The 16509-nt window shown below is 40.0% G+C and overlaps 1 protein-coding gene across 1 annotated transcript in view; it reads right to left on the bottom strand.

Annotated features, from left to right (window-relative positions):
- Nucleotides 1–16509, bottom strand: part of RPRD1A (regulation of nuclear pre-mRNA domain containing 1A) — a 57721-nt gene continuing 41212 nt past the window's right edge. Inside the window, exon 7 of the mRNA XM_081932885.1 lies at nucleotides 1–1251. Within this exon, the coding sequence (XP_081789011.1) occupies nucleotides 1102–1251 (150 nt within the window). The 3' untranslated portion in view covers nucleotides 1–1101. The remainder of the gene's footprint in view (nucleotides 1252–16509) is intronic.

Below are 16509 nucleotides of genomic sequence, written 5' to 3'. Positions count from 1 at the left end.
TTACTATGGCTGTTTTTATAATTAATTTTTATAAAATACAATAGTGTGTTCTCCTAATAATTTTAATATATTTCTATTAAATAATGCTACAGGCAAAATCTAAAAATATGCCAGCAAAGGAAAGAATGTTAATATACATTGTAAATATACATACAAATAATTTCTTCATTTGAGATTGTCCGTATAAACATTTGGGTAAACATGTTGAGATATAAGAGATAGAGCATGTACTTTCCAATTCATGAGTCATCAATAATGAATTTTTCTTCATATGAAAACTTTGGAAGTATGAATTCCTTTTTGGAAGTAAATGGAAGCAACTGATATTTCCCAGAGTAACATAGCTTTTTGGTCAATGAATCTAACGCATTACAATATTTTGCACATGTTTACCTGGGAGTATACCCCATCAAAGATACCACTGGGACTTGCTTCTGAATTAGAATTTCACTAATATCTTAGGTTTTTCTAAGTTCATACATATAATCACTCCCAGTTATCGGAAGTGAATGATATTGAGGAAACACTGTTCTGGATGTTTTCTAGGTTGCCTACTTGGGCATAAATCAGAGCAGAAATTTTGTATAAGCATTACATTTGAAAGTGTAAACAATTCAGTTTAAATATTATTGATGGTTTGAAATGCAAAATCACATAACATTTTTTATTTATGTAAGTAAAGTCACTGTTTATTTTTCAATGTTTGTTTTTAATATGATTTATATTCAACATTTAAAAAAAAATGTTCTTGCAATATTTAGCAATCAAAATATGTTTCTGCTACTGGTATGCACAAATTATGTTTAATTTAACAGAATTATATCCATAAAAATAATGGACCAAAAAAAAGGCTGCTTAATATTGGGGAAAAGTTTTAATCAAAAAGAATAGAAAAATTGCAATTATCATTTTTTTAAACATAATACATAAATGTTGCCTCTTACATAGTACCTGCTTTATCACTTGTTAGTCAAATATTAAACAAAGCAATATTCAATATTTCTTATAAATTAGAACATTTCAGTGCTATTCTCTGCAAACATACAAAAATAATTATCAATCAACCTGACCAATTCCTCATTCCAGTGAAAGATTTGAATATCACTCATCACTATAGACATCCCCTGCAAACGGTAGATGCACTTGACTTCCTGTAACATTGGGGAGCCTTGACAGATCAGGGAGACTCTGGATGCGTGACTTGAGTTCTTTCCGTACCTGGGACACACCAGTTAATTTGCGCTTGTATTCCTATAACACATGAAAAACATTTACATAAGTTAATCAGTCAGCCGTTTCATTTTGGCTGTTGAGAGGCAAAAAATGACAACAGTCCCATTTAATTCATTGAATATCACTGTAGCTTATACAATACAGAAATTGACTGGAATAAAACAAGCTGCACAATTATACAAAAATACAAGCAAAATTGTAGCTTTAAATTTATGAATTTTGGGCATAAAAGTAATGTATTAAATTTTAGATCAAGCAATTAAATATAATGTAGAATAACAGAATAGCAAATTTACTAGTGTAAACTTGTCAACCATCCCATTGTTAAATGTAGCAAAAGAAACTCCTGAAACATTATTTTACCGAGCCAAGAGTATGATTTTACTGATAATTCCACATAAGCACAGAAGTAGCAAAAACAGTTCTAAAGTTTTCATGTGAAAACCAGCATAGGTAAAATCCCACTTTTCCCTTGGACCTCCCCACTGTTCATTGTTTACCAATCAATTGCATTCATTTTGTTTTGGGAACAATTTGAGCGCCTTGAAGTTTTCCCAGGGTTTGACCTTGGGAATTGAGACTGTTCCAGGCTCCATCGACTCAGCTGTATTCCTCAATTCTCTCCTAAACTACCCTTGCCTTCCGATATTTTTCCTCCCCCACCCTGTTTTTGTTGTCTGGTTGTGAGCAAGGATGCGTAGCGAGTCAGCCATGACACACTGATCCTCCAGAAGATAATCCTACAAGGAAACAAACTTACAGAAAGTTATATTACATTTTTCCCTTTTCCCCATATTCTATTGAGGCCAGTTTGGATACTTAACATGGAACCTGTTGTGGCCCAGCAGGCGCCGTTGCCGCTGCCACCAGACTCCGAGAGTGAGGGTCCCTATGAGTCGGCTCCAGAGGAGGTGGGGGACCCTGGACAGGGTTCCGACGCTGAGCAGGGATTGGAGAGTCTAGTCGGCCACCAGGAGGTGCCTGAGGCATGGAGCAGCGGTGAGAGCCAGAGGAGGGGGGCTCCTGATGCCATGCCTTGGAACAGCGGGGAGGAGTTACGAGACAGTGAGTCAGAACTGAGCAGGGAGTTCCTGGACGCTCGTTACCGCCGCGCCCATAGACGCAAGGAGCGTGGGCATAATTATCGGCGATAAGAGCTCTCAGCTGCTGATCAGGAGGCTCCTCTCCAGGTTATAAAAAGGGTTGACTGTGCATACGCCCTTTGCAGCAGTCAACAGATGACTTATGCCAGAAGTTCAAGTCTGGAATTCTAGCAAGCTGGATAGCTGCTTTCGTGTTTTGTTTTTATGAGTTTTGTCTTGGTGGTTTACTGCCACGGAACCTTCTGTTTGTTTGTGCAATAAACCTTGTTCCCTTGTACTGTTCCGGAGTGTGTTCTGTGTGGGCAAAGGAGGAAGGGGGGTCAGAACAGGAACCTATGGATGTGTCTAGATGCCCAAACATCCCTTACCACCACCCATTCTGTATGTGCCAGAGGGAGTCCCTTGGAAGAGCCCATTAGGCTCAGGAATTCATGCCAAAACTTTGACATGAACTGTACTCTCTGATGTGAAATGGTGCATTTTGGGAAACCATGAAGCTGATATACATGCTGCACAAATAGTTTACATAGGGATTAGGCCAAAGAAATCCTGAAACACCACAAAGTTGGCTTGCATGGAGATCAAATCCACGATAGTCCAGAATACACCATTCCCAGCACTCTCTGGCAGCTCCACAATGAAGTCCATTTCCTTCCAGGGAGCTGTGGGGTTGGCCATAGTTTGCAACAGACCCAGTGGCTTGCCAGGCAGCCACTTCATCGAGGTACAGATAGGAAAGAGGGCCACACAGGCTTCTATGTTCTTTTCCATTCTTGTTCACCAAAATTGCCTTTTTATAAGATGAAGAGTCTTTACGAATCTAAAATGTCCTAACACCTTAGCATCATGGCTCCTCTGTAAAAATAGAGTCCTCTGGCCAGTTGAAATGTATACCTTACTCCCCATCCATGCCAGCCTGTCTCTTAATGACAAATCATCTTTAGATTATTGGAACCACTCATCTACTCCCAGAGCATCTTTTAATGGTTGCAATAGATCTTCAGCAAACAGCAATGGTGATGTTCTCTGCTGACTTGTAAGAGCTAGTGCTGTAAATTGTCTGGATGGAATGATGGAGTTAATGACTTTCTCTCAGGTGCTGTTGTACTGTAGCATTCAGGAGAGGGCATCGGCTAAAACATTTTTCATAGGTAGCAGAGGGAGATAATTTTTGGGGAGATTTCATCGCTTCTAGGTTCTTGTGGTTCATTCACACTTTGAAAGGAATCTTACTGCCCTCCAAGAATTGTCTCCATGTTACCAGAGCCCAGCAGACTGTGTAGGATTCTTTCTTCCAAATAGTCCATTGTTTCTCAGTTTTGGACAGCTTGAGGATGTATACACACATGGCTGCAACTCTCTCTTGACATTCCTCTCGGGCAGTACTGCTCCTACAGCAATGTCATTAGCATCTGCTTGTGTCACAAAAGGCTTATCTGTATCAGGATGTTTTAGGACCGGTTCAACACCGAAAAGGTGTTTTAGCTTCTTGAACACAACTTGGTATTCAAGTGACCAGTTCAAGGATTGATTGGGCTTGGGTTAGCTTCTCCCTTCATTTTCAGTAGATTGGTGATCGGCAGGGCTATCTGGATGAGTGTGGGGATAAATTGGTGGTAGAAGTTTGCAAACCTGAGAAAACTCTGCAATTGCATCCTTGTTCAAGAGGGTTCCACCCTAATATCACCCAAACTTTACTGGGATCCATCTCCATGATCTCTTTTGAAATCCGATACCACAGATAATCTAGGCTGGTCTTGTGAAAGTCACACTTTGACAGCCTTGCATAAAGTTGAGCCTTCCGTAGTTTCTTGAGTGCTGCTCTTACAGATTTCACATGCTCCTCCATGAACTTGGTAAAGATTAATATATTGACCAGGTATACCAAGACCTCTTTGTGCAGGTGCTCATGTAAGACTTCATTTATCAATTGCATGAACACCACAGGTGCTCCTTGTAACCAAATGGCTTCACATGGAACTGGTAACAGCCCAGAGGGCAATTAAATACTTTCTTCCATTTGTCCCCTTCCCTAATCCTCACTTGGTAATATGTCTCCCTCAAGTTCAACTTTGTGAAAATTCTCTCTTTGGCAAGGTGCTCTAAGACAATGTTGGCAAACCTTTTTGGCACTGAGTGCCGAAACCGGAGTGTGTGTGTATGGGGGGGAGCACCAGAAATCAGAAGAACAGCTTCCTGGTGCGCATGAATGGGAGCTCAAGGAACAGGAAGAGCAGTTTCCCAGCATGCATATGTGCACTGGGAAACTGAACTTCTAGTTTCCAGTGTGAACATGCATGCTGATCACTTGGTTTTTCAGTTTCTGGGGCGCATGCACTTGTGAAGACCAGTTGGCAGGCATGTATGTGGGTGCCAGAAACTGGAAGCTCAACTTCCCAGTGTGAGCATGCATGCCAGGGAACTGCTATTCCAGTTAATGGCACTCTCACATGACAAAAACCAGCTGGTCAATGCACGTGTGTAATGTAACCCAAAAGAGCAACGGGCGACGGCTGGCATGTCTGGAGAGATGGTTCTCCATGCATGCCATAGGTTCACCAACATGATTTTAGCATGTCCTTTATTAGTACATATTTTCTTTGCAGATACACTTCATCTCCCTATAGTCCACGCATAATCTAAGAGACCTAGCCTTCTTTGATCATCGTGATCTTGCCGATCACCATCCTTGACTTTACTGATTGGATGAAATCCCTAGCTAGATTTTTGCATGGAGTATCAATGCACGGAACTCCACCATTTCCTTGGCTGTCATTGAGTATATCTTCGGCTTTGGCAATTTAGCCCCAGCACAATCTCAATTGCACAATCTGTGGGTTGATGGGGTTGAAATGTATCCAATTCCTTCTCGCTAAAGACGAGTTGTTGATAAGTTGCAATATTCCTTTGCAATCAATGGTTCTAAACCATTGCTTCCCTCCAGTGTATTAGGGATTCCTAACTTTCTCCTACTGACAGGGGCATGGTGGATTCTCAGCACTTTCACTTATTGGTTGGCTGCTTTTCTCCACATCCGGCACTTATTTTTGATCCAGTTCATCGAGGAGTTCTATTTTTTCAACCCTGCTAGTTCTAAGATCAGGGGCTAAAACATATGTAATAGTTGGGTCCCTGAGTTTGACAGGTTTGGTCAGACAGGTTTCTGGCACTCTGCCTGTAATTGAACCATCCAAATGGACAAACGCCGTAGGTTGTGTTAATTTCCTCAGTTACATCTCCAACCTTTCTACCATCTGGGGGCTAATCAGGCTTTTGGTGACCCCGAATCCAATAGGGCAGTAAGTATCCCCTTTACTCCCGAAGAAGTCACTAAAATTTCCTAGATGTCATAGGGATGAGGGTGCTACTTATCAGGGCATTTTCTCCTTCGCTGTCCTTTTGTAAAAGACAGCTTCTGTCTTGGTGGGGGTCAGAGTTCCCTCATCCCCACTGGTCTGAGAGGGAGAAAATTCCATGACCTACTGCTTTACTCAAGTCTTCTCATTTGACTTTGCTGGAGGTTTTTTCCTCTTCACTGGTCCAGAGTGGGGAGCATTTAACAGCCATGGCATGAGGCATTTGGCAGCTCGGTGTCACTCCTTTCCACAGCGGAAGCAAATTCCTGGACTTTGGTTGGGCTTCCCTCCTCTGGTTGGAAGTGCACCCCCTTTTCCTACTCTGGGAGACCCTTGCTTCTTCAGCATCTAGCAGGGTCAATTCTCCTGCTCAGTGAGTTCAAGGTATTCCATCAGGTCAATCTCCACTCAGTAACTCTCTGGTACCACTCACAGATTGTCCAGCAAAGCCCTTGGGCAGGCAATTGTGGTATACTCCTTGTTCAGTCCTTCCCAAAATTGGTAGATCAGTAATAACCCAGGCCAGTCTCTCAAATGGCTGGCTAGGTATTGAAGTTTTGAATGTACTCTGTTACTAGTCATTTGCCTTGCTTTAGAGCATGAATTCAGCATGCTGGGCTGCTCTCATAGAGCTTGCATTAAGGCTTTGAGATCAATCAGCTCTGGAGTTTTCTCATTGTGCAAAGACACCAATCATCTAGTAGAAATCTCCAGACTGGCTGTGATGGTGTGGACCTAGGCTGCATCATCTGGGTACATTGCTCTCTAGTATTCCTTGTGATGCCAGACCTGGGCAGGAGATGGGCTAGGTTGCTCGGATGCCCATTGAGGCAAACCACTGGGAGAGGGGGAAGGCCTCTCTTCTAGGACATATCCCAAGGACAGACCAGTTGCTGCCATCGGTGCTGGTGCACTAGTCACTGGTGAACCCACTGGTGCTGCCTGCTGTAACTGGAGCACCCAGTGCCAGGGTTCCATCCACAGGAACAGGTGCCGGCAATGCTGGCTGCAGGAGAGGAGGGGGTAGCTAGTCACTGGTGGCTCCAACACTTCCCAAATCTGTTACTGTGGCCGTGTCTCCCGGCATTAATTTGCACAAATCTCAATTCCCCCAAACTTCTCCCTCAACTGCTCTATGGATGATCTGTGGCCAGCAATTGGGAGCTTCCACTCACAGTGTCATTCCATTTGACCAATCGTCTCACTTTCCACTTGCCTCCTCAGACCATGTTAACCCCCAGAGGGACGAGGGGACTTTGGCTTCTGCTGCCTTGCCCACATACGTCGTTCAGTGGGTCTTCGGACCCTGGTATGGAGTGCCCTTTGCTCGGTCTCTCATGGCTGCAGATTTTGCTGAAACCGCTCAGCATTTAGTTTTGGGAACGTGTTGGCTGGCTGCGTCCCTTATCTGGCTTGAGGCAGTGCTGAAGTTTCCTGAGCCAGGACCACTCCTGACCTCTTGTCCTCTGAAACTTTGTCTGCAGTCAACATCTCAGGGTTGTTGACCTTCTGGTGGGATCTAGGCAGGTCACTATTATGAGAATTGGGTTAATGCCAACTGTCTCATTGGTAAAATGAAGCAAAAGAAACTCTTGGAATATTATTTATCAATACCGTTTAACTGTATTGATAATTCCACATAGGCACAGAAGTAACAAAGCCAGTTCTGAAGTTTTCACGTGAAAACAAGCATAGGAAAAATCCCTTTTCCCCTGGACCTCCTCAGTTCATTCTCCACCAATCTATTCCATTCATTTTGTTTTGTGAGCGCTTTGGAAGTTTTCCCAGTATTTGACCTGGGAGTGTTGGGACTGTCCCAGGCTCCGTCGGCTCACTTACATTCCTAAATTCCCTCCCCCTCCATTTCTGTTATCTAGTTGTAAGCAGAGATACATAGCAAGATAGAATCATTGCAGTGCTAAAATTCATGAGAAAATTGTTATTGATATTATATATAGAGCTAAGATGGTTATGCAATATATAAGAAAGAATAATATAATCAGTTATTAGAGTTTCATTAAAAATTAAAGTTCAATTATTGTGACAATTTATCTACATTGTTAAAATGATTCTGATCGCCAATAATAAAAATAAGTCAGAAATAACCAATTGATATAATGATATGAATTTGGGACTAAGTGGCAGGGGCATTTGTAGTATTGCCAAATGGAAAACATCTAAATGAGTGAGGGGGAAAATGTGTATTGTGCAAACTATTGTACAAAATTTAGCTACAATATTTGGCTGTAGAATCAGACCTGTCTGAGAAATACAATTCGAGACAGAATAAATCACTGCAATGAGGGTGTTTGAAACGTCAATATAGAGGGACAAGTACAATATAACATGTTTCAGTGTTTCAATTATTCCTCCATCACAAATGCACAATCAAAATTGATGTTCAAATATTTCTCCTTATTTACTGCTGTTGGAAAAGCATTGAATCTAGACAAAGTCAACCCTTTAAAATTTAGATGTTATTATGCAACTAGTCAGGTAACGTAAACATACAGAGTGGCTCAGAAGATGTTTCTGGATAAGAGTGACAAATCTGACTCGTTCTAAGTCAAGTTCTAAGTCAATGGGACATTGCTTAGGCTTGGCTAAAGGAACAGGAAACTGTCAGTCATAATTAAAGGAGCCAAGCTGACTGGAAAACAAAAGAATCTTAAGCCAGTATGAAAAAAATATGAATCCAAATTGAAGTTTCTGTTTTGAATAGGTCAGTTATGACATCAGAATTCCAGTCCTAATATATCCAACTTGCCTTTTGCTGAAAGCTAGCAGAAGAGGAGAAAAAAATCTAGAAAAAGTTATGTGTATTATGGTCTTCTGCTAAATACCTTGTCCAGGTCACCTAGAGATTAAAACTTTTATTACCAATTTATCTCAGAAAACAGAGCAGTTTCCAGGTTCTGCAAGTATAGTTTGCTATACTTTCCAGTTTTGTTAGGAAAGGCTTAGCTTCTGAATCAGTCTAAATTCATAAAAGCCTACTTGGTAAACTCTACTACGTGAATAACTTCAAGTGTCTATTTAAGAAAGTATGGAGTTTATCATTAAAAACAAATTCCATACTTGTCTACTTTCAAAGAAGGAATGTCAGTTCATTACAAGAAACCTACTGTTTAAGGCTGAGTTTACTTTTTCCCCTCTCAATTCTCCCATATTTGTAACTAATGTTAAGACTATAGATTGTTTTGCAATCACAAGCAGATATTAAAGTAATTTTTTGACTGAAGATTGGATAAACACATTTTAAAATAATAATAATTCACACTATTTTTCCTTCAATGTCTTGCAATTCCTCAGTGAGTTTTATTTACGGATTTTTTTTTCTGTCTCTGCCCATGTTGTATCTTAAACAAACAGGAACAGAGATATCTATGAAAAAAATGTTTCAAATGTATTTATATTTACATATAACTCCCTCCCATGGGAATTCTGCTAACAAATGAAAGCTTTTCCATAACTTAAGAGTGATTTTGTCATAGAATAGGAAGATGAGAAGGAACCTTGTATATTAACAAATCTAATTAGAAGAAGGGAAAGCTTTCTACCAATAATCAAGTCAACAGATATTTAGTAAAATACTTGGCTCCTCTTGTAACTTTTGTTCTAGAACTCATCTCCCACTTCCAGTGCACCTCTGCAGTAATATTTTTGTTTCCATAATTATTATTTTACATTTAATTATTAACTTATAATATTACTTTAATTTTGTGTGGTTAATTAAGTTTGCTTGACCTTGTCATATCTTGCCCAGAAACCTAGAGTGGGATAGGCTACAAGTATTATAAAACAGATAAAACTAATGCAATGTTCTGGGAACTACTACTAGAATGGACGAGAACTACTTGCTGTCTCACAAATGCCTAGTAAGCTAAGCAGAATATAAACTGAAAATGTTGCAGAGATGACTTCCACCAGAGGTATGGTGAACTGAAGATAACTGCAAAAGCAGAGGTGACAATCACAGCAAAGATCAAGAAACCAATGAATAGACCAGTTCCTTGGAACACTTCAAGATGAAGAAAGGACAGAAGGTCATCCACATGTGTTCCTGGTGGCAGCTTCCTGCAAGAACACTAGCCATTGTATGTGAGTTGGAGCACCAGAAGATGACAGGATTAGCCACCTTGCTTGCAACCACTACAAAGATACTTAAAGCATTCAAGTTATCAAAACTCATTTTGTAATCCAGGAGTCCCTATTTGGAACCAGGTCACATGTACAGTGGGCTGGCATATTTGAAGCTCAACTTGTGCAAGTGGCAGGTCGACGCACAAACACATGCGTGCACAGCTCAACTAGCAAAAGTTGACCTGTGTGTGCATCACACGCACCAGTTCACCACTCACATGAATTGAACTTTACTTTATCTTCATCTGTTACTCTGATTTAAAGTACTGAAGGCTCTGAAAAGAGCCTTCCACTTCTTTTGTTAGGTCTGTTTCTTTTGAATAGTTTGTATTCTTCCATCCGTACATTCCAGTCATGAGTTTCATCTTATCAAGTTTCAGTAATGGCAACTACATCAAATCTGCCTTCATGTACCAGTACTTCAAGTTCACTCTGTTGGTTCCCTAAACTTTGAGCATTAATATATAGGTATTTGAGTCCTTTATAGGATCTTGGGCATGTGTCTTATATCTCCTAATTTGTAACTGGGTTTTCAATCCTTCCCATAATTATCTATAGCCAATTATGTGGTTGGCTATGTTAAAGTTTGTATCTGGAATTAAGCTGCAAAAATTCTAAAGATTGATCACCGAGAGGACTTCCGGTTTCCGAAGGCGACGGATGTTGGTCCGCTGTTTGCTTCTCCGGTGGGCTCCTTTCAGGACCACAGGGGGTCTTGGAGGGACCACCTGCTGTAGGGCGGCTTGCTGGAACCCCCCGGATAGGCGGCAGCCATGGGGGGGGGGTCTCCAGTTTCGCCTTAGGAGCCTGGAGCATAGGGGGTGCATAACAGCACCTTCGCTGAATGGATTCCGGAAGGAAATAGTTAATTACATGTAGCGGCTGAAGTACTAGAGATGAGAAATTCACTCCAATGTCCTTAATTGCTTTCAACTGACGAGTAGCAGCTTTTTTTACAAGTTGTGGATTCAATATGTTTGAAGTAGGAAGATTGGAGGGGAGTTGTTTTTTTCTTCTTCTACCCCTCTCAGGCAAAGCGGCATTTGGACTGTCTCTCAATCTCGGAATGGAGATAGAGAGCTAAAATTGAATTAGCCACTTGAACTAATTATGTGAAAAGATTTATATCATAATTGCAAGAGCTGATTGCTGAGTTATTTTGAAAGTTTTATGGAAGTTTTTAATGTTCTGCTCCTGGTCCCAGGGAGGAGCCAAGATGGCCTTCTTCCTTCTTCTTCTTTGCACTTATAAATTAAGTCTGTCTTTTGAAACTGAAGAAAGTCTGACTTTATATTATCCCCCCTGAAGGACTCTTGGGGCCTCTCCTACTACCTGGGCTTTCTGGATTTGGACTATTTGATCTTTTTTTTTCTGAGTGACTTCCTGGCTTGGAACTGTAACAGAGGGCTAATTTTCACTTTTGGATTTGCTTGTCTTCTGTTTCATTCAGCTGCGCACTTCACAGACGCCATTTCTTTTGCAAAAGATCTTTACTCTTTCTGAACTTAGACAATGGGGCCCAAAAAACCACCTACAGGCAAAGCAACCTCGGCACCAACTTCTTCTGTATCCAGTCTAACGATTCAACAGACAAAAATTTCATTATTTTTACAAGGACTGGAGAAAGTTCAAAGGACCTATCTGTTACTCAAATGTTTCAAGTTATTATGCAGGGTCAAAATGAGTTGAAAAAGGAGGTAGCAGATTTTAGAGATGAGCTTAAAAATGTGCAGCAATAAATAACAGAAAACAAACAGAGAATTGGGGTGCTAGAGGAGGGCGCGGCTGGGCTGGGGGAGGAGGTTAAGGCAGTCCAGAAGGGGAATATAGAATTGGAAAATTTTATGGCAAAGATAGAACTTGAAAGATTGTCCTTCTTTCTCAGATTCCAGAACCTACCGGAGACAGAAGATGAAGATCTTAAGGATATTATGAATACAATTTTAGCAGAATATATTAAAAGAGATAAAGAACAGTTGTGGTGGGATATGCCAGAACACATAATGTTCCAAGGGAAGTTCATGTTAAATTTCTTAGGAAGACCACGAGGGATGAAATTCTAGGAGCTCAGAGGGGGGGGGGGGGGAGAAACCACTAAAATATAAAGAAATTGCCATTCTTAAGCAAATTCCAAAAAAAAAAAGAGATAAGAGGAGGAAGTATTCCTCCTTACCAAAGAAAGTATATAATAAGGGAATTTGGTTCAGATGGTTATTGCCAGAAGGAATGCTGATCTTCTGGGAGGGAAATAGAATTAGAATTAACACAGTCGTGGAGGCAGAGGCCTTCATTAAAAAACATAGTGCTCTCCTAGAGGACGGAAATATAAGAAGTAATGAAAAAGGCGACAAAACACAAGACATGAAGGAGGGAGGAGCTGCGGCTCCTCCTGGGGACAAGGGGAAGGGAACAATAACGGAAAGACTCAGGTCACAAAAATAAATATATCTGGAATATCATTTTAATTGTTGATAATTAGAAAGTGGCAAGAGATTATTGAATACATGGTTGATACAATGTATAATAAGATGCTGTTTCTGCTTATCTTTTATCTTTTGTTTTTTTTTTCCTTCTGTAAAAAGTTGTGAGAATTGGAGAGATTCCTACCTCTGGCATGATGGAGCTGCCCCCAAATCTTTTTTTGTATATCCACCTACCCTTTTCCCCAAAAAACTTTAAAAACCAATAAAATTCTTTTGGAAAAAAAAAACGATTGACCACCCTCCCCTCTCATTTTTAGTTTAAAGCCTTCCTGATAAATTGAGTCAGTCATTTTCTGAAATCATTGTATCCTGTTTTTGCTTAGTGCAGCCCATCCCTTGCTAAATTCATGGAGGTAATGCAGACCATTGTCTAGGAATCCAAAGTTCTCTTGGTGACATCAAGCATTGAGCCAGCGGTTCATTTCTGAAATCCTTTGTTCTCATATTGGAAGTTGATCTATCATTGGAAGTACAGATGAAAACATCACTTATCTTCCTAATTCCTTAACTTCCTTGCCTAGCTGTTTGTAATTGTTTGATATTATTTTTAGGTTCATTGTCATATCATTTGTCTCTATGTGAAGGAGGAAAAAGGAGTAATAATCTGTGCGCTTGATTATTTTGGTAAGGTTTTTAACTATATCTTGATTTTTGTTCCAGGAAGGTAACATACTTTCCTAGATTCACTATCTCATCTACAGACTGCTGGTTCTCTTCCCTTGAGAATTGAATGTCATCAGCAAAAGTAGTTGAGCTACTTTTCCTCCCATCACAGGATGCTTGATGATGCCTATTGTCTTCCAGCAAAAGGCTCTGGAACTGATTGTTGAACTCCAGTGGGGTTTTACTGGAGAATGCTGAATCAGACAGTAGGGAACTTGTTCTTGGTTGCTGTTTTTTCTTCTTCTATCAGTGACATATTTCCATTGGTACTCTTCTAAAGGTTTATTTATAAGATCATTTCTATTAGAAGTTGTGTGTTCCTTATTATGTTCAATTTGGTCATAGCCTTCTTGCATAGATTGGAGTCTCATTTTGTAGGTTGAGTTTCAAAATGGTTAGAGTTGCTTCTAGACCCCTTTTCTTCCAGTAATTCAGTTAATTTAATTTAATGTGGGTCTATAAGCATGTACATGGAACAGAGTTTACAAATCCCAATAGTGTCAGTCTATTTTTCTATGACTGACTGTTTTTGCTAGATTAAAGATTAAAAAAAAATAAAAAGTATATAAAATGTTCAAAATGAAAAGGATTTCATCATAGATTTAAAAGAATAAAGAGATTCTAAGTTAAAAATGTAAAACTTTGAAAGTTCATTCAAAATTTTAAAGTTTAAAGTTGTTCAGTGTTGAGTAGGGCTTAAATGCAAGTGAGTTGCTGTCTAAATATAGTTCATAATCCACAGATGTATAAAATGATAGAACACACACACGATAAAAAAGATGAAAGAAAAATAAAATCTTAACTGACTGAAAGAAAATTAAAATTGCAACTGGATGGAAAAAATGTTCTCAGCTAAACAAAAAATCTCAGCTGAACATAATACAATATCAGCTTGCAGTTATTGTAAACGTATGTAACAGTACTTTTGTTTTGATAGAAATATTGTAAAAATTTTTTTGCAGTTTATATTGAAGAGTTTGAGGGTACAGTTGTGCTATTAAATGTCTCCTCACTCTTCAGCCTAACAAAGGATAGAGCTGCTTAACAAAGGGAAAGGCTACTTTTTCCCTAACAAAGAATTATTTTTCTCAGGCTCCTTTTTAGGAGGTCTTTTGTTCTTGGCCCTCAACTTCCTATCTTGAAAAAATTCTTTTTAAAAAATCTCTTTTTAGAAGATGCTTTATTCTTAGCCCTTGACTTCCTGTCTTAGAAAATAGCAATAACAACAACAACAGAGGGAAAAAGATTGTTCCCATTTTCCCTTGTATTCCAGATTTGTCCCTTCCCCACCCTGCCTTTCATCTCCTTCTTGTGGGCCACTGCTTGAGTCCTAGATCTCCCTTTCTTTTTGCCCTTTGCCTGTTTGGGTCTTGAGGATTGATGCAGTGCCAGAGTCCTCAGCTGGTCCACCTCAATGTCCCCAGCCACTGCTCTGCCATGCTATCTATGACTGCACTAGTCTGTTGCTCCTCCGCTGCATCTTGCTGCTTTTAGCCGCCTGCCTCCAGAGAATAATTGAATTATTCTCAATAGAATAATAATTTAAATTAAATATTAATAATAATACTTCAATTAATAGAATTGAAGAACATTTTTTTTCAAATGGCTAAAAAAACCACCCCTGAACAAGCACAGAATTGCACCCACAGGAATAGAAGAAGTGAATAGAAGAAAAGATTGGACTTTGAGAGAAGACTTTGGAAAACAAAGATTTACTTGGATGCAAATTGGTGAGTTCTGCTTAGTGGCAGTATTGGCATTTTCTTCTGTTACGCTTAAGAAAGGAGACAGATCTCAGCAACTCAGCATTTATTATTTTTTTCTCTATAACCGTGATAGCGAACCACAGGTGGCAACTGAGCCCTCTCTGTGGACACGTGAGCCGTCGCCCCAGCTCAGCTCTACCACACGAGCACATGCCTCCTGCCAGCCAGCTGATTTTTGGGTCTCTGCCATGCATGTGGGGGGCGGCGGCGGCGTGGTGCATACGGGAGATGCGTGCATGCATGGGGGGTCATGACGTGCATATGGGGGAACACAAGTGCATGCATGGAGGGTGCACCCTGGTTGGGCCTGCACATCTACTGCATTATGGGTGCTCGTGTTTGCGTTTTTGGCACGTGATGACAAAAATATTAGCCATCACTGCTCTATAGAGCCCACACCTGTTTTAATTCCTCAATACTAACTGCATAGTCCTTTTAACCATTAAATGTGTATACCTACAGAGATATATGGTAATTGGAAAATGAATTAGGTGCAAATCTGTTTGCTAGGGTGGTTTTTTCTGTATATTTATAAGAATTTATAAAGGATTACAGTCTCTATGAATTATGTGATCTTGAATGAACCAAATATGATTTTTAGATATATTGAATGATCCTAAGATCATCATTTATTTAAGACTTTGTTTACACAAGACTGTTAACATTGGACTGCAAATTTATGAGATCTGTTAAATGGTCTGGAGCTACAATAGGACACTCCAGACTGTATTAATCTTTTATGAGGATTGTAAAACTGTCTGGAACTGCAATAGGACACTATAGGCTCTATTCATCTACAATCACCACTCTACTTTGTGGATTACAAATTATCAAACTACAATATTTTTTAAAATAAGGAACCTCTACAGTATTACTATTTTTGTATAATCTTTTACACTAGCTACAAGATGATATTTCAATGTTTACTCTCAGCTGAGATACCATTGTTTTCAACCGAGATTTTGTTTTCCTTTTTATCTTTTATTCATGTTATTTTTTCATTCATATGTGGATTATAAATTATATCAAGAAGGCAACTTCAACATTAGCCATAGGCGAGGCCAAAAGGAGAATTAAAAACTCCTAGAACTAAGGTGAGATTCCCAGTCAATGTAAACAATTAACCAGTGGTATTACTTGTCCTCAGAAGTTGTGGGCGCTCTATCACTGGAGGTTTTATAGAAGGTATTGGACAGCCATTTGCCAAGAATGGTATAGATCCCTTCCAACTCTCTTATTCTGTTATTCTAAAAGACTGAAATAAAAAAAAATCAGTTCAATTAAAAAAAAATCTTCTAACTTGTTGGGAATTTTGAAAATATTTGAAAATTCTGAATTTTAAATGAACTTCTATTAAAGTTTAAAAGTTTTGAAAAAATCATTTTAGGCTGCATATTGAGAAGCTGAGAGTGGGCCATCTGTCTATGCAAGTGGCAGCCACCTAAGAGTAGTACAGCAGATCATCTGAGAAGCAGCCTGATGGCCCACCTGAGGGACACAGAGATAGCCTGGAGGCCCAGCTGAGAACCAGCCCAGCTAAGAGGTGACACGGTGGCTCAGCAACCCAGTCCAGCAGCCTAGCAGCTGGGAAATTCCAAGATGGAGGACAACTGAGTGGAAGCATGCACAGTGCAAATGGAGGCCAGCTGAGCAGTGATGGAACAGAAATGGGTGACAGCAGTGGCTGAGAGCAGCATGGCAAACCAGCAGAGCAGCAACAGTGTAGAGCTAAGTGGCAGCGGTGTACAGCGCTCAGAGTAGT

This window comes from Natrix helvetica (assembly GCF_964273705.1).
Source record: "Natrix helvetica genome assembly, chromosome: Z".
NCBI lineage: Eukaryota > Metazoa > Chordata > Lepidosauria > Squamata > Natricidae > Natrix > Natrix helvetica.
Note: the sequence above shows the minus strand (reverse complement) of the source record. Positions and strands in the feature narration are given on the sequence as shown.